Below are 18,845 nucleotides of genomic sequence, written 5' to 3'. Positions count from 1 at the left end.
CTTGTCTTTGTGCGGCCTCACTAAGAGCACTGTGGAAGGACGGGTGTGAGCTGGGTTTGGGCTCGGGCTTCGGGCTTCGCCACCTCATAATAATAGGCCTCATCCATTTTGGCAGAGACTGCTCCGGGATTTTGAAGTTTTCTTCCAACTCAGAAATTCCTTGATTGAGATTATGCCGCTTTGCCTGAATTGTACAGAATAAGTAGTTGGGTTATGCTCAAAGTGCAGGATGGGGGAGGGGAGGCAACCACTTCCTGTTTCCTGCGAAAGGCTTCTGGTTAGGGTTCCCTCCTCACCCCCCCCCTTTCCTTAGGTTCAACCAAAAGTTGTATAGCCACTTTTGCTTCAAGGTACACATTGTGCTCCTAAATTAGAAACGTTAAAAAACAAAGAGGAAAAATAGACCTGTGGTTTTCACACCGCTTAGGAGGATACTGGGCCTTTCTAGCACATGTGTCATCATGATAAATACGAGAGTGGGAAAATGTGTAGCCCAGAGGTAGGTGCTCAGTAGTTGGCTTCCTGTGGTGCCCAGGAAAAGTCATGAGACAGAGTTCATCAGAATCAGGTCTCGGGCATAAGTTTAATAGAGACATCAGTACAAAGTAGGTAAAGGAGAGGGCAGTAGTTTGATAAGGAAATGTCCAGAAAGATTTCTCAGAGGAAGAATTGTCAGAGTTGGCACATGAAGGCAGGTCTGCCAAGCACCGAAGCCAGGACTGGCATTTAGTGACAGGAAGTGGGATCAGCTGAAAGGCAGACATTGGAACAGAATGACTCTGGCTTCCTTTACCCCAAAGCAGCCAGCTCTTTCTGTATCTTTGAAATGCAAGATGCCTACTGTGTGCGAGGCATTCTCTTGGGTGCAGGGAATCGCATCCAGTCCTGTTGTCTCATCTTACAGCTGCTGCCGAAGCTAAGAGAAGTTCCTTGACTTGCCTGAGCTCCCGTGGTCCTGTAAGGCGGAGTGGAGGGGGAGGACATAGACGGTCGAGGCCACAGTCTTGCCCTGCCGCCTAAAGTGTGAATTCCCTTAGAGTTTCTAGAATAATTTGAAGTTTTATGGTGATGATGAGATAAAATATGTGAAGATTGGGACCTTTCTGGAAAAGCCTTTAGGGTATAAGGCCACCCTCATGCTCCCTTGCTGCTGCTCTGTTTCTTTACTGTTAAGGGCTGCCAGATGCGAGTAGATGCCCGGGAGTGGTTACTTTCCATCACGGCTCTTTAAAAATTAAACACAACATATGATTTGTTCTTGACATGCTAAGAAATACAGATTTAATTTTACCTCTATTTCTGAAATAGTAAGGGACTAATTTGGGCACCGTTAATGCTCTTGTCATGAATCAGTTGTGAAATTCCACAGTTGACGAGTGATTCATTATTTTGATCCCCATTTCGGAGCACTTTGTGGACGACTCATCTCCTCTTGCCCCCAAGCTGAAGGGAACATTCCAGGGACTGACCGCTCTCCTTCTTCACCTTGGTTCGTGATGCTGAGGGAACCTGTCAGTGTTTCCCCGTCAGAGTATAGGCTCTGGAAGGGCTAGGCACTTTTGTTCACCGCTGTGTTCCTGGTGCAGTTCCTTGCACAGTCCCTGGGAGATGTCTGGTCACTATGTTGTGGCTGCTCCTGCCACATCATAGGACAGCTTTGGAGATCACTGTCATTTTAAAAAAGAATTACTGAGTTGACTTTCTTTGTGATCAACCAAGTGGGTTAATTAACCGCCTGACACATACATTAGTTGTTGTGGTTTATGTTACCTGAGCTGGGCTGAGAGAACAGAATTCTGAAGAGGACAAGGGACTTGGCCAGGAATATTAAGAAGTAGGTCATTGGGTTCCCTAGACCAGGGACCTTTAGGCCAGAGGTGTTCAAAGCCCTGCTGATTGTCAGAATCACTTGGTTTGGAGTGGGGGACAGGAGAGACAGGGTGCATATCGCAGAGCTGGGTAGAGTGCCGACAGCAGGTTTTCCAGGTAGGACAGATATGGCGGGGAGGCTGGTGGTGGTGGGGGTTTGGCATTTTAGGCTTGAGGCAAGAGGTCTCTCCCAGCATCAGGGCACAATCCGGTGTATTTTTTATTGTGATATTTGATACTCTCAAATAATATGACATCAGTACAAATTAAAGATTTTTTTTTTCATTTGAGAGAGAGAGGGAGGGAGAACATGAGAAGAGGAGGTTAGAGGGAGAAGCAGACTTCCTATGGAGCTGGGAGCCCGATGCGGGACTCGATCCCGGAACTCTGGGATCATGACCTGAGCCGAAGGCAGTCTCTTAACCAACCAAGCCACCCAAGTGCCCCATCACATCAGTACAAATTAGAGGACATAAGAAAACACTATCCAACTTAAAAACCCAAATATTTCCAGTCCTTTTGGACCTATCTGTGCATTCCTTCTCTGTCTTCTTCCCAAGGCAGGTACATTTGTGGAAATAGGTGGGGGCGGTGATTCCTGGGTGGCTCGGTTGAGCCTCTGACTCTTGATTTCAGTTCTGGTAATGATCTCCGGGTCCAAGGCCATGGGATTCCATGCTCAGTGCAGAGTCTGCTTCTCTCCCTCTCCCTCTGTTCCTGCATGTGCTGGTATGCTTTCTCTCAAAATAAATAGGAAGTATCTGGAAGGTGTGGTTACAGCCCTGCGTGACATGGCGTTTTACCACGTTTGTTAATCTAAACAATGGAATGTGATGTAGGTGTAAATTGAGAATGATCTAGCTGACCTCTGAGGGCCCACTACCTAATTTAAAGCATAAAACTTTCTGGGGCGTGTGGGTGGCTCAGTGGGTTAAGCGTCTACCTTCAGATCAGGTCATGATCTCAGTCTTGGGATTGAGCCCTGTATTGGGCTCCCTGCTCTGCGGGAAGCCTGCTTCTCCCTCTCCCACTCCCCCTGCTCGTGTTCCTTCTCTTGCTGTCGCTCCTTCTCTGTCCAGTAAACGTCTTTTTTTTTAAGATTTTATTTATCATTTGACAGACAGAGATCACAAGTAGGCAGAGAGGCAGGCAGAGAGAGAGAGGAGGAAACAGGCTCCTCGATGTGGGGCTCGATCCCAGGACGCTGAGACCATGACCTGAGCCGAAGGCAGAGGCTTAACCCACTGAGCCACCCAGGCGCCCCAACAAAAAAGTCTTTAAAAATAGATATATAAATCTTTGCTAGCATGATCAAGGTCCGCTGGCTGTCCCTCCAATATAAGTAACCTCCGTCCTCAATTGTGGTTCTCATTCCCACCCATTTCTTCTTACTACTTATGTATTTCCCAGCAATATAGAATTGTTTGGTATGCTTTTTAACATCTTAAAAATCAGGTTTAATATTTTTTTAAAAAAGATTTTATTTATTTATTTGACAGAGATCACAAGTAGGCAGAGAGGCAGGCGGAGTTGGGGGGGAGATGCAGGCTCCCTGCTAAGCAGAGACCCCGATGCGGGGCTTGATCCCAGGACCCTGAGATCATGACCTGAGCCGAAGGCAGAGGCTTCACCCACTGAGCCACCCAGGCGCCCCTCAGGTTTAATATTGTATATGTGCTGCCACCTGCTTTTTATTTTTTATTTTTTTAAAGATTTTATTTATTTATTTGACAGAGATCGCAAGTAGGCAGAGAGGCAGGCAGAGAGAGAGGAGGAAGCAGGCTCCCTGCCAAGCAGAGAGCCCAACTCGGGGCTTGATCCCAGGACCCCGAGATCACAGCCTGAGCTGAAGGCAGAGGCTCAACCCACTGAGCCACCCACGTGCCCTGACCACCTGCTTTTTAAGAGCACCATTATGTTTGTGAGGTTGTCTGTTTGTCTCCAGGTCTAGGGCTTTGCTCTCCATTGTGGTTAGCCACTAGCCACATATGGCTATTTAAATTAGAATGAACTAAAATAAAAAATTTTCTTCATTCTCCTAGCCACATTTCAAATGCTCACCAAGCATGTGTGGCTATTGGCATTTGTATTGTGAAACCCAAATACAGATTCAGGACATTGCTATCATCATTGTGAGTTCTCTAGGACAGCCCTGCAGGACGTTATGTCTTTTTTTTTTTTTTCCCCACTGTAGAATATTGTATGAAAGCATTATTGTTTATCGAATCTCTTATTGATGGGCACGTGGGCATGTACTTTTTTCTGTTACAAATGGTGTCACAGAGAGAGAGAAAGTGTGTGTGTGTGTGTGTGTGTGTGTAGATAATCTCTCTGGGTAAATGTGTGATTTCTCTGGGGTGTATACTTAGGAGGGAAATTAGGGTACATGCAGTTTCAACTTAACCAGACCTGCTAAATGACTCTTGAGTAGTTCTGTCAGGTTACAGTCCAGAATCAGCAGTATGTGACGGTAACATTTGGTGACTTCAGGCTCTTTTGCCACTCTGCTGAGTGTGACAGCTTTGTCTCAGGATTGCCGTTGTCATTTGTTAGAATGCTTTTGAAAACTATAGACTCCTGTGAGTAGGTGTGGAAGTCCAACCTAGAAATCTGGTTTTCAAAGTTGTTTCAATTCTGATTCACATTTAGCTTTACAGCCAGAGCTGTATCCCTTGTTATAGATGTTCAGCTTTTTAAAAGTAAAGTGTGTGGGGCACCTGGGTGGCTCAGTGAGTTAAGCCTCTGCCTTTGGCTCAGGTCATGATCTTGGGATCGAGGCCCACTTCGGGCTCTGCTCAGCAGAGAGCCTGCTTCCCCCCTCCCCCCGCCTGCCTCTCTGCCTACTTGTGATCTCTCTGTCGAATAAATAAATAAAATCTTCAACAAAAAATAAAAGTAAAATGTGTTGGGACACCCGGGTGGCTCAGTTGGTTGCGTGTCTGCTTTTGGCTCAGGTCATGATCCTCAGTCCTGGGATCAAGTCCCGAGTTGGGCTCCCTGCTCCGTGGGCAGCCTGCTTCTCCCTCTGTCCCTCCACCTTGTGCTTGCGCTCTCTGTCTCACTCTTTCTCTGAAATTAAAAAAAAAAAAAAAGTAAAATGTGTTTACAGTCCCAAATGGGGAAAATACAGAACAAGTTGAGAAAATGTGAACCCTGCTCCCCAGTAATGACTGTCGTGTTCCTTTCAGTGTTCTTTCTATTCGTTCACATATGTGATGAAGTTGAAGTTTTAATGAGCATCCATTAGCACACATGAGTCATACATAGTGATCTACTATATGTGATGGAAACAAGTACCATCTTCTGCTTTGTTCGTGCAACGTATTTCCCATAAGCCTGGGAGCAGATAGTCCACTTTGGGGGCTGTGGCTTTAAGAGGCTGTGTCGCTTCTCTTGCCGCCTTGCCTCAGTCCATCAAACCAGCTCATGTTGTAGTGAGGGTTTTGCACTTGTCCACTGTTCGGAGTGGCTCAGCACAGCCCTGCAATTTGACGGCTCTCAGACTGGGTGGGAGAATTCATCTTTTCTATTTACTGTCGGGCTTTTTGGCAAATGAAAAGCAGATTGGACCCTATCAACTTACCGATACTTACTGACATTCTGTTCTGTGCAATGCTGCGTCTTCCACTGTGGTCCCTGCCTCAGGAAGCTGATCCCCATCTGGGGAGAGGTGTAAGAGGGCTTGTTATTAGTCTTAACTAGACTTATCGGATTGAAATCCTTAAGGCTCAGAATTGCCAGGAAAGGAAATGGATAGTGGAGGGAAGTCAGTCAGGCATTATACCCAGAGGGATCCGTGAGCTGAGGGTGGGGAGAGCAGGGAGGGCTGAGTGAGGTGCAAAAGTGACCTGTTTTAGGGTGTTCGTTGTGGTGGTTGCAGCTGCCTGGCAGATATTGCTGGGGGCTTGTCGAGAAGACCCTTCATTTCCTGAGGATGCTGTTAAGCATATTTTTCTGGTTATAAATCCAGTGTCTGTGAGGTGGGTAAGACGGGTACCACCATCTGCATTTGTCGTACTATAGATTAGGGGACATCGTTTTCGGTTTTTTATTTATTTATTTTTTAAGTTATCTCTACATCCCACATGGGGCTCAAACTCATGACCCCTAGATCAGTATCGCATGCTCCACCAACTGAGCCAGCCAGGCACCCAGATGAGGATAGGCTTTAGGTAGTTTGAACCAGAAAAATGGGACATTAATTGGAGGCGGAGTGCGGTAGCACAAGAAGCATTGAACAGCCACTATGACCCGAGAAGGATAAAGACCAGGCCAGCTGGGGAGACTTGGAGACAGTCGGAATTTAGCTTTTCTCTAAAAAGAGCCCTTCTGGTCATCAATGTGTCTCTGTTTCTAGCTTTCATATTCCTAGTTCCCAGGAGAAAGAATCTGGTTGGTGTGGCCTGAGCCATGTGCCCGCGTCTGGCTTTGTCATCTGTAGCTGGAGGGCTGATACGTATTTCAGACAAGGTTTACTGGGGTCCTCCTCCCCAGATTTCAGAAAACTTCCCTAAAGGTTGCCTGCCAGAGACAGGCCTAAGAGAGGTAAATTCATTTGTCTGAGTTCACAAGTTACTGGCAAAATTTCGGTGAGTTCTGCCCTTTGACTTAGGGAGGAAAGAGGACCTCTGTCCTTGGTCCTAGCGCTGTATAAGGTCCCACTCTGGTCTCCTTCCAGCCATTCCCCTAGTAGAATGAGGATTCCATGGAATTAAAGAGATGTGTCCACCTGGGCCCATCTCCCCTACTAACCCACCTCTCCAGTTCTGGGCCACATTGTGGATGCTTGGGACTCCTGGAATCTCCTGCCCAGGCTTTTGTGGGCTTCTTCCCTCATCTTCCTCCAGAGTGCAAACCTTGGCAACAATGTCCATGTGCCTAGGGCTGAGGAGTAGTTGTTGTAGTGGGGGAAGGATGGCCTGGGAGGCCACACTCAACATGCAGAGCCTCTTGAGCTGTGAGAGCCAGAGGTGGGAGGAGAGAGGGAAAGAGGACCACCTTTTGCAGTGCACCCCATTCTGGCACAGAACTCCTAAGGAGGGTGAGAATTCCAAATTTGATCCTAGTCTTCCAGGTAGTAAGAAAGTATATTTGTTAAGGCAAGAGAATATAATATACTTTATTTTTTAATAGCCTGTTCGTATGATTTATACTTATAAATATGTAGAAGTGGTATATGGGTTTCCATTTGTACTTTCACCCCAAGCCCTGAAAGTTTAGAGGTGGGCCTTCGTAGGACTGAGACCATGAAACAGAACTTTTTTTCCTCGTTTGTCATAGAGTCGTGACCTAACAAATCAGTGGATTCTTAGCCAGGTGAACTACAAAAATTCTGAATTAAAATCTTGGTAGTTTATGAAACCTCATGAGAGTTTGTTTTGCTCATGTGATGGCATTCCCAGACCATTCTGCTGATGGCTTGATCTGTGTTGTGAGACTCCTAAAGAAGGGTCGAGCAGTCTGTATCAAGCAGTAAATGTCATTCAGGGGCTGTTTGACTTGACTTTTGAGGTCAGACAGACTCATTGACCAAAAAGTTTGAGGACAGTACAAACATTTCGTAGACCAATTCTTACAGTGGATTTAAATCCCAAAGGAGTGATTATGGGGACATAGAAAACCACCTTAAAAACTGTATGACTGTTTCATCTTCACTAGGTGCTTGAGCTTTCATCTGTCAGTTCCATTTTGGTCGTTAGCAAGCAGCGTCAACTGCCTGGGAGCGGATAGGTCTTGGTTCACTTAGCATCCTAATTATACCGTCGTCTCTTTTCTTTCTTAAATATCTGGGGCGTTTGTTGGGGGAGTGGGGTGGGTGTGTAGTATGTATATGTGGTGAAAGAAGGAGGGAGAAAAAGAGACCCATACCTCAGGAAGTTTGAAATTATTTATACATACTCACATACCATCTTTTTTTTTTTTTTTTTTTTAAGATTTTATTTTTTTCAGAGAGAGACAGTATAAGCATGAGTGGGGGGAGGAGCAGAGAGCAAGGGAGGAGCATGGAACCTGATCATGACCTGAGCTAAAGGCAGACAGTTAAACTGACTGAGCCACCCAGATACCCCCATCTTGTTTTTTTTTTGTTTTTTTAAGATTTTATTTTATTTATTTGAGAGAGAGAGACAGTGAGAAGAGAGAGCATGAGCGAGGAGAAGGTCAGAGGGAGAAGCAGACTCCCCATGGAGCTGGGAGCCTGATGTGGGACTCGATCCCGGGACTCCAGGATCACGCCCTGAGCCGGAGGCAGTCGTTTAACCAACTGCGCCACCCAGGCGTCCCTCTTTTTTGTTTGTTTATTTAAGATTTTATTTATTTATTAGAGAGAGAGTGTGAGGAGTGCACATGTGGGGGATGGAGGAGAGGAAAAAGGAGAGAGAGAATCCCAAGCAGATTCCCTGCTGAACAGGGAACCTGACTGGGCTCGAACCCAAGACACTGGGATTATCATGACTTGAGCCGAAGGCAGACGCTTAACCGACTGAGCCACCCAGGCGTCCCACACGTAGCCATCTTAAACTTCGTTAAAGTAGCTAGTGCTGAGAACCTTTTTTTTTTTTCCTGAACCATCTGAGAATAAGGTGTCAAACCATACTCCTTTCATCACTCCCAAATATTTCAGTCTGTATTTTCTCAAACAAGGCATTTTCTGTAGTCACAAACCAAACCAAAATCCAAATTCAAATGGATACATCACTACCATCTAACCCTGAGACCCCATTCAGATTTTATCGGTTGTCCAATCATGTCCTTAATGGCAGAAGGATTCAGTTCTGGATCATGTGCGCATCTAGATTTTCATGATGCTTTTGAAGATTACAAGCCACTTATTTTGTAAATTGTTCCTTAGTCTGGGTTCGTCTGCTGTTCCGTCATGATTAGATTCCAGCTTCGCACCTTTGGCAAAAATACCACAGCAGGGTTGCTCCTCATCCCATCCTGCTGTCTGGTTCTGGTTTCCATATGCTGCTTTACTGACATTGGTAATTTTGGTCATTTGAGTAGAATTATGCCTGCCAGATTTCTCCTTTGAAAACAATTCCTCTGGGGCGCCTGGGTGGCTCAGTGGGTTAAAGCCTCTGCCTTCGGCTCAGGTCATGATCCCAGGGTCCTGGGATCGAGCCCCACATCAGGCTCTCTGCTCAGCAGGGAGCCTGCTTCCTCCTCTCTCTCTGCCTGCCTTTCTGCCTACTTGTGATCTCTCTGTCAAATAAATAAGTAAAATCTTAAAAAAGAAAGAAAGAAAGAAAGAAAACAATTCCTCTTTTCCCTGTAATTTCCCCTCCAATAATTTTTGGAGAGGTATTTTGAAAATATGTAAATAACCTCATTATTCATCAGACTTTATCAATTAGCCGATTTTAGATCAATGACTAAAGGATTCTAGTTCATTTGAAGTGTTATAATCTCTTACTGTTTATTTTTTTCCATAAAGTGCTCCAGTTTGACCAGTGGGAGCTCCTTTATGTTGGTTGGCTCCTATTTACTCGGGACACACCCCCATCATTCTGTGCACACTTTGTTTCAGGCGCAGTTAAGATGTTTTGGGCTCCTATCATACTCTTCCTGCATTAGCCGTGATATCAGCTGTTTCTCCAAAGAGAAATGTTTCTCGGTGGGGGGTTAGAATCCCAAGATCTGGGGGTTAGGTGTACTGACTGTTCTCCGGGCATCATTGCCTTGATGCTTTGTCTGTGGACGTGGCTGCTCAGTATTTGTACGCATGTACACACAGGCTTGTATCTGCATTTACTTCCATGCTGTATATATTGAAAATGGGTTCACATTAATAACCCCACCACAGGCTTTATTCTGTTCTTTTTCCCTTTCCGCAATTCTAATTCTCTTCTCTGACAGTGAGAAACCTATGTTCTCTATCTTCACTTGTTGCAGAAGTCCTTGGTGGGAGTGAGTCTCCCAGTCTACCACTACCCGAGCCGACCCCCGCCCCCGCCCGCCCCCGGTTGCAGGATGCCACCCTTCCCACCCAGCTCTGCTCTGTCCCCTGCAGCCGGTCACCCAGCACCTCTACACACTCTTCCCTGCCCTTCCTAAGTGCCAGTGGATGGTTTCTGGACTGAACGATTCAGGAAAGGAAAAGGAAAGTGACTTTCTTACTCATATTTAATTATTTATATTTTAAAATATAGATACAGAATGGCATTTTTTGAGATCATTTCATTTAGCTTTAGTAGGTTACAGCCATGCTTCCTTTCACTACAGGCCTTTTACAAATGCCTTCTCCAGCCCCGCAGCCTGGAGATTTTGTCTCATAACCGTTGCTTGTGTTTCTTGCTCTTATTTATTGTTATTTTTATTCTCAAACCATTGTTCTGATGAGACACATTTGATGTTTTTGTTGGCTATAACAAAGAATGCTTTATTGACTATCTGTAGACACACAGTCTTGTTCACTTGTGCAAAAATTTCTGCAGTGTGAGCACAGCCAGAGTTAAAGCCAGAGTGGAACTGGGTCTTTAGCTTTGCTCTGACTCCTTCCGGTGCAGGGAGTGTATGTCACTCGTCGCTGTGTCCCCAGCGTGCAGAGGCGCACACAGTAAGTGCTCAGTTAACATTTATTGGGTTTGCGTGGTCCTCAGCTGCTATTAATGAACAGTAAGCCTTAAATAATGACATTTCTCCTAGATGGTGAGGAGCTACTGCCTTGCGATTTAAAGCTAACATTTTTCTCCCTAAGCAATTTTGCCTTTTTCTCAACAGAAGGTGGTCTTTTGCTCTGTTAAGGACGCACTGGAAGTGGACTGGAGAAGTGATAAGGCGAAGGCAGCTCTGAAGCGCACAACTTCGGATTACTTTCTCCTTCAAGGTGAGGAGCCCAAGCAGAGCGTCCCAGTGGGCGCTTTGTGCTTTGCTTTCCGGAACTGCGGCTGCAGAGTCCAGGGCTCTCTTAATGTTTGCCCCAGTCTAGTTCCTCACAAGCTGGCTCTCCATGACCACTCGAGAACATCCTGTTGGCTGGGCTGGAGATGCGGCCCCTCGTTGAGCTCTGCATAAGCCTCACCCGTTCTCAGGAGACTGGGGTAGAGATGTCGCTTTTATTTGTCAAATTTGCAAAGCACCTTTGGTTGCATTTGGATAGTCTTCAGCCTTCCTTTCTCCAGGGCTGGGTCTCTGCGGACTCCAGGAACACCTCCTGCCCCAAGTCAGGACAGATGGTGGCTGTGTGTGATAGCGAACACAGTTCCTCCTTCCGTAGGCACTATGTATATTGGTTCAGAAGGAAATATGTAAAACTACATAAAACTTCCTTAATAAACTGAAAAATCAGATGAGGGGCGCCTGGGTGGCTCAGTGGGTTAAGCCGCTGCCTTCGGCTCAGGTCATGATCTCAGGGTCCTGGGATCGAGTCCCGCATCGGGCTCTCTGCTCAGCAGGGAGCCTGCTTCCCTTCCTCTCTCTCTGCCTGCCTCTCTGCCTACTTGTGATCTCTCTGTCAAATAAATAAATAAAATCTTTAAAAAAAAAAAAATCAGATGAGGCTAGGAATGAAGCCTTCTTCCTATAATTAGTGGTGTTAGCCAGGTTGGGTTGGGGAGAGTTGGGAGAAACTAGTTTAGAGCACTTAATATCCATTTGTCTAGAAATCATCCAGTGTGGGGAATTAAGGGAGGGCATCCAGTGCGTTAGGTAGGAATGAGTCTTAGGAATGAGTGTGCTAGGATTCAGAAAATACTCCTTTGGATGAGGACAGGGTCGCAAGGCAGTACTGTCTGTAGTCCAGCCTGAGCATGGGGCATGGGCCTTTGGGAGAAGCTGATTGCTCTGCCTGACACATCGAGAGCCCTCAGTAAACAGTAGCCGTTAATTTGCAGTTTTGGGGCTTATAATCCAAGTGGTTCTTTTTTTTTTTTTTAAGATTTTATTTATTTATTTGACAGAGAGATCACAAGTAGGCAGAGAGGCAGGCAGAGAGAGAGGAAGGGAAGCAGGCTCCCTGCCGAGCAGAGAGCCCGATGCGGGACTCGATCCCAGGACCCTGAGATCATGACCTGAGCCGAAGGCAGCGGCTTAACCCACTGAGCCACCCAGGCGCCCAACCCAAGTGGTTCTTATTGCTGCTTGTACTGGTATTTGAATTTACCAAAATCTGGTGATTCTCAGCCGAAGGTGGTTTTGCTTGCTGGGGGCATGAGCAGTGTTAAGGCATTTTTGATTGTTCAGGCTATGGGCAGGTGGAGTGGGGCGAGGTCAGGCATGTTGCTAAATATCCATGGCACAGGACAGCCCCTGTGGCAAAGAGTTATCTGGCCCACAATAATACAGTGTCAGTAGTGCCAAGGGCAAGACATCTGTTCTAACCCTCTGCAGTTTCTCGAGTATTTTCTCCTCTGAGCTCATCAACGCAGCGCCCTTGTGAGATAGACAGCGTGGGTGGGAATTCTCCCCCGTTTGGTTCCTTGAGGTGAGGAAACAGAGACCAGGAGAGGCTCAGTGTTTTACCTGAGAGAATACAGATTGGCCACAGCAAAGGAGCTGGGGCCCTGAACCGCTCAGGTCTTTGAAGCCTAAGGCGGTGTGAGACACCTGGACGCAGCAGCCTACCTCCATTGTGCTCTCTAGGTGTTGGCTTATGGAATCCTCCCTACAGCCATGTGGGCTAGCTGCTGTTCCTCCATTTATAGGTGTTTTTTTTTTTTCTTTTTTAAAGATTTTATTTATTTATTTGACAGAGAGAGGGATCACAAGTAGGCAGAGAGGCAGGCAGAGAGAGAGAGGAGGAAGCAGGCTCCCTGCTGAGCAGAGAGCCCGATGCGGGACTCGATCCCAGGACCCTGAGATCATGACCTGAGCCGAAGGCAGCGGCTCAACCCACTGAGCCACCCAGGCGTTTTTTTTTAAAGATTTTGTTTATTTATTTATTTGACAGACAGAGATCACAAGTAGGCAGAGAGGCAGGCAGAGAGAGAGGAGGAAGCAGGCTCCGCCGAGCAGAGAACCTGATGTGGGGCTCGATCCCAGGACTCTGGGATCATGACCCGAGCCGAAGGCAGAGGCTTTAACCCACTGAGCCACCCAGGTGCCCCCATTTATAGGTGTTTTTAAAAGATACAGACGGGGGTGCCTGGGTGGTTCAGTTGGTTGAGCATCTGCCTTTGGCTCAGGTCATGATCTCAGGGTCCGGGGATAGAGTCCCATATTGGGATCCCTACTTGGCGGCGAGTCTGCTTCTCCCTCTCCCTCTGCCACTCCCCCTGCTTGTTCTCTCTCTCTCTCCCTCTGTCAAATAAATAAAATCTTAATAAAGAAAAAAAAAAAAGACAAGGACACCTGGGTGGCTCAGTCAGTTAAGCATCTGCCTTCAGCTCAGGTCATGATCCCAGGGTCCTGGGATTGAGTCCCACATCCAGCTCCCTGCTCAGCAGGAAGTTTGGTTCTCCCTCTGCCTGGTCTTCCTCCTGCTTGTGCTCACTTACTCTTTCTCTCTCAATCTAATAAATAAATAAAATCTTAAAAAAAAAAAAAAAAAGTCAGGGACGCCTGGGTGGCTCAGTGAGTTAAAGCCTCTGTCTTCGGCTCAGGTCATGATCCCAGGATCCTGGGATTGAGCCCCACGTTGGGCTCTCTGCTCTGTGGGGAGCCTGCTTCCCTTCCTCTCTCTCTGCCTGCCTCTCTGCCTACTTGTGATCTTTGTCAAAATAAATAAATAAATAAATAAATAAATAAATAAATAAGATCCTTTTTAAAAGGACTGGTTAAGACCCAGGCCTGTGGCCATCCCTGCCCTCAGGAGCCCATGACTGAGGTGGGAGGCAGCAGTATGGGGGAAAGTGTAATTCACATCAGGCCACTGCTGGCCAGCACTGGCAGATGTTACAGGGACAGGGGATGTAGATAGGTCCTGAGCAAGAAGCAGTAGCCTTGTTACTGACCCAAATGGCCGACTTGGTGCATGGTTGTTCAGAACAGGAGCTTTCGAATCAAAACATCTGGTTTTTCATTCCTGCTTCTGTCTTTTTTTTTTTTTAGGTGGGTAATGTTGAGCCACAGAGTTAAATTCCCTGAAGCTCACTCATATTCCTCTCTGTCACAGTGTTAATAGCACTTGCCTCAAGGGCATTTTTGTAAGGTTTGGATAGTATGCATACACTCGCAGCACAGAGCACGGAAGTCCTAGAGACCTGTGTTATCTGTAAAGTTGTGGGGTTTTGTTTTGTTTTGTTTGGGGTTTTGTGTTTTGACACAAGTACTTTGCAACTGTGTAGAAATTTTGGGATTGACTGAGTTTCCTTTATTTTTTATTTATTTATTTTTAAAGATTTTATTTATTTATTTGAGAGAGAATGAGTGAGAGAGAGCATGAGAGAGGAGAAGGTCAGAGGGAGAAGCAGACTCCCCAAGGAGCTAGGAGCCCGATGCGGGACTCGATCCTGGAAGTCCGAGCGGGATCATGACCTGAGCTGAAGGCAGTCGCTCAAGCAACTGAGCCACCCAGGTGCCCTGACTCAGTTTCCTTTAGTTTCATATTTGAGTAGGTATTATCATGGCAGCAATCCTACTAGATTTTAATTTTCTGCCTGTGACATTTTGTTGGATAATACATCCCATATGTTTACTTTTCTAAACGGCACTCACTACTTTTTCAGTTTCAGTTTCAGGGCTTCAGGTTTGGTGATTAAAATGATGTTCGTTACGGGGCGCCTGGGTAGCTCAGTGTGTTAAGCCACTGCCTTCGGCTCAGGTCATGATCTCAGTCAGGGTCCTGGGATCGAGTCCCGCATCGGGCTCTCTGCTCGGCAGGGAGCCTGCTTCCCTTCCTCTCTCTCTGCCTGCCTCTCTGCCTACTTGTGATCTCTCTCTGTCAAATAAATAAATAAAATCTTAAAAAAAAAAAAGTTCATTAGTCAGTAGTTATGTAAAGTTTTTTTTAAGATTTTATTTATTTATTTGATGGAGATCATAAGTAGGCAGAGAGGCAGGCGAGGTGGGGTGGGGGGGAAGCAGGCTCCCTGCTGAGCAGAGAACCTGATGGGGGGCTCAATCCTAGGACCCTGGGATCATGACCTGAGCCGAAGTCAGAGGCTTTAAACCAATGAGCCACCCAGGTGCCCCCCAATTTTTTTGTTACAGTAAGAAACACATACCATGAGGGCACCTGGGTGGCTCAGTGGGTTAAGCCTCTGCCTTCGGCTCAGGTCATAATCTCAGGTTCCTGGGATTGAGTCCGGCATCGGGCTCTCTGCTCAGCAGGGAGCCTGCTTCCCTCTCTCTCTGCCTGCCTCTCTATCTACTTGTGCTCTCTCTTTGTCAAATAAATAAATAAAATCTTTTAAAAAAAAAAGTATAGTAAAGAAACACATACCATGAAATTTACTATCTTTTTTTTTTTTTAAAGATTTTTTATTTTATTTATTTGAGAGAGAGAGACAGTGAGAGAGAGAATGAGCGAGGAGAAGGTCAGAGAGCGAAGCAGACTCCCCATGGAGCTGGGAGCCTGATGTGGGACTCGATCCCGAGACTCCAGGATCACGCCCTGAGCCGGAGGCAGTCGTCCAACCAACTGCGCCACCCAGGCGTCCGAAATTTACTATCTTAATGATTTTTACATGTATGGTTTTGTTGCAGTCATGGAATTATAAAAGGAGGCAGGCCCATATGCCCTCTAGGCCAGGAGTGGCAGGATGGGGCTTTCTGCTCCTCCCTCCACACCCCTCGCCTGTGGCGTGCGTGGCTGAAGGACCCTTATCGATGGCTGGCAAGTCCAGATCATCAGGCCACTTTCCCCAAACCTCAGAACCCAGTGGCACAGGAGGGGAAGTGACTTGGCATCATCATAAAACAAATTAGTGGTAGAGTCTACGTCTCAACCAAGTCCCTTGACTCTTCCGGGGGCTAGTTCCTTCATACCACTCCAGTGCTCTTTCTGGCTGTTTCTGGATATCCAACACAGCCTTTCCTGAGCCTCTCTCTGCAACAGGTGACAGATTCTAGGCTTTCTTGTGTGGTGTCATACAACACATTTCTAGTGGTGATTTTTTTTGTTCTGTTTGGTCTCTCTAGGCTCTGATGCATCTTCCCAGAGGGGCTGGAGCTACTGGGAGTGCCCCAAATGCAGTGAGCCAGAGGGCCTGGTTTGGCTTCTGGGAGCTTCTCTATGAATGCATACTTAATTTTATTAATGCCCTCCACTGCCTGCTTGGCTGAAGTTCTGGAGGTAGAGGGAAATGGCTGTTGTGATCTCTCCCAGGTTATACCAGCAGCTTAGAATCCTCTGCTTATAGGTATGAAGTTGATCCTCTGTGGGTGTGTCATCTTGATCTTATACCCAGGGAAATACTCCTTTTGATTTTCTGCTCAGCCATTCATGGAGCTACGGGATTCTCCTGTAATTTGACCTTAATGGATTTATGCAGCAAAGCATAGCAGCTTCCACATGTGAAGTTGCCTTCTGCAAATACACTGGCTGTTAACTGTCTTTGTGACTTCAGGCAGATAACTTGCTTTTCTAGGATTTTGTTTGCTTGCTTATGAAATGGTAAGACTAAGTCAGCCAGCCTGTCTTGAAAAAAAAATGTTTTCTTTTAAGATTTTATTTATTTATTTGACACAGAGAGAGAGAGATGGCGAGAGAGAGGGAATACAAGCAGGGGGAGTGGGAGAGAGAGGAGCAGGCTTCCTGCTGAGCAGGACCCTGGGATCATGACCTGAGCTGAAGGTAGACACTTAATGACTGATCCACTCAGGCGCGCCCCTCTGAGTCCAAATAATCAGTGAATCTAATAAAATACCCTTCTTGTGGCTTGTATTTCTCTTTTATATTTGTATCTTTTTTTTTTAATATTTTATTCATTTATTTATTTGAGAGAGTGAGTGCATAAGTAGGGGGAGGGGCAGAGGGAGAGAGTGAAGCAAACTCCCCCCTGAGCAGGGAGCCCCATGTTGGGCTCAATCCCAGGACCCTGGATCATGACCTGAGCTGAAGGCAGATGCTTAATGGACTGAGCCATCCAGGTGTCCCTCTACTTTTAGACTTATATAACTATTGATTTAGGACTTACCAGAAAACTTAGTTTAGGGGCGCCTGGGTGGCTCAGTCCTTAAGCGTCTGCCTTTGGCTCAGGTCATGATCCCTGGGTCTTGGGATGGAGCCCCGCTCATCAGGCTTCTTGCTCAGCAGGAAGCCTGGTTCTTCCTCTCCCACTCCCCCTGCTTCTGTTCCATCTATCAATGTGTCTCGCTCTGTCAAATACATTTTAAAAAAAAGGAAAGAAAAAAAAAACTTAGTGTAAGTGTATTTCTTTTAATAAATTCTAGAAATTTTTGTTTGTTTGTTTTGGGAAGGGCTATTTTTTAAATTTTTTTTAAATTAATTCATTAATTTAAACAATATCCTCCACATAGTCCTAAAGTTTGATTTTAATTAGAACCATTCTTTTTGCCCAGCCTGTTTTGATTGCTAACCATGGCAGTAAAAGTAGAGTCCGAGTAGAGACTGATGCAGTCTCATCTCCTGGAAAAACCACAATCTTTGGAGACTGACAGAGCTGAGCTCAGATCACAGCTCCTCCCCCTTATCAGCAGGCCTAACCTTTGGTGTATGAGCTTCATTCAGATCTGGATTCCTGACTTAGGACTGAGGGGCTAGCAGACAATTCTGCCTTCCCTTGGCTCTAAGAGAGGTACTGAGATGGCGAATATGAAAGATGAGTGCCGGGGCACAGCTTCTAGACTGTTTAGTATTTTCCTTTGACTCTTCCGAACATTTCCAGTCACATGTTGAGGAGGAGGATTGGGTTTTTTTGTTTGTTTGTTTAAGTTTTTATTTATTTATTCCACAGACAGAGATCACAATTAGGCAGAGAGGGGGAGGTGGGGGAAGCAGGCTCCCTGCTGAGCAGAGAGCCTGATGCGGGGCTCCATCCCAGGACCCTGGGATCATGACCTGAGCCCAAGGCAGAAGCTTTAACCCACTGAGCCACCCAGGTTCCCCGATGGGTTGTTTTTTTAAGTCAAACCTGAAATTGATATAATTCTAAAATGGCCTTACTTTTGTTATTATAAAATTAAACACTGCTAGGGGCGCCTGAGTGGCTCAGTGGGTTAAGCTGCTGCCTTCGGCTCAGGTCATGATCTCAGAGTCCTGGGATCGAGTCCCGCATCGGGCTCTCTGCTCAGCAGGGAGCCTGCTTCCCTCTCTCACTCTCTGCCTGCCTCTCCATCTACTTGTGATTTCTCTCTGTCAAATAAACAAATAAAATCTTTAAAAAAATTAAATTAAAAAAAAAAATTTAAACACTGCTAACGTCTGACTTCCGGAAGTAGGATGGCCTTGGGGAGTATCCAGGTTGAGTGGTCGACTTTTCAGGCATTACTGTGGTTTTCCTGTGGCGTGTAAGAATGGTTATTGGGTACTGGACACTGCTTGCTGCTTTACCTGGCAATGTGCTAAGCGTCTGACATATTCTCAAGTTATTGTGACAGTCTTCAAAATATAGTTGCTGTCCCATTTTCTTTGAAGAGACCAAGGTTGAGCATGGCTGTGGCTTGCTTGGGCATATGCTTGGTTTTATAGACAGAACCAGGATTTAGACCATGAGGTCTCTTTGATCCCTGCACTCTGTTCCTCACATCTATAAATGCACCTCCGAGCTAAGTGATTTTGTTAAATTTCAAATCAGGAGCCCTGCATGTTAGAGAAATAGAATTACCACCACAATACAGAAAACCCTGGTTCAAATATGTATTAGACAGAAAGAGTATCTGAATTCTGACCCAGATAGTCTTTCTTCTCCCCCAAGAGACATTTGAGTTTTATGTTTTTGAAAAAAAGGGGGGGGGGCGTGTCTTGAAAGGGCCTATCTTGGAAGTTGATTTAACACTTATAACCATGAATGTGTGTGTGTAAACCAGACTGTTAAGCCAGTTTCGCTCTTTACACTGGATGGTCTTCGGTGGTACGGAAAGATCTTGGAGCCTGTATAGAGTGACCTCATATGTCTTGTTGGCTGTGTGATGTA

General features: G+C 46.0%; 1 protein-coding gene across 2 annotated transcripts in view; it reads left to right on the top strand.

Moving 5' to 3' along the window:
* The window catches only part of SAE1 (SUMO1 activating enzyme subunit 1), a 100,218-nt gene that overhangs the window by 42,842 nt on the left and 38,531 nt on the right, over nucleotides 1-18,845 (top strand). For both annotated transcript variants that reach the window (XM_044257038.1, XM_044257037.1), the window contains exon 6: nucleotides 10,591-10,696. In XM_044257038.1, coding sequence (XP_044112973.1) covers nucleotides 10,591-10,696 — 106 coding nt within the window. The remainder of the gene's footprint in view (nucleotides 1-10,590; nucleotides 10,697-18,845) is intronic.

Source organism: Neovison vison, chromosome 7 (assembly GCF_020171115.1).
Source record: "Neovison vison isolate M4711 chromosome 7, ASM_NN_V1, whole genome shotgun sequence".
NCBI lineage: Eukaryota > Metazoa > Chordata > Mammalia > Carnivora > Mustelidae > Neogale > Neogale vison.
The sequence above is the reverse complement of the archived record's forward strand: the minus strand, read 5'-3'. Positions and strand labels throughout refer to the sequence as shown.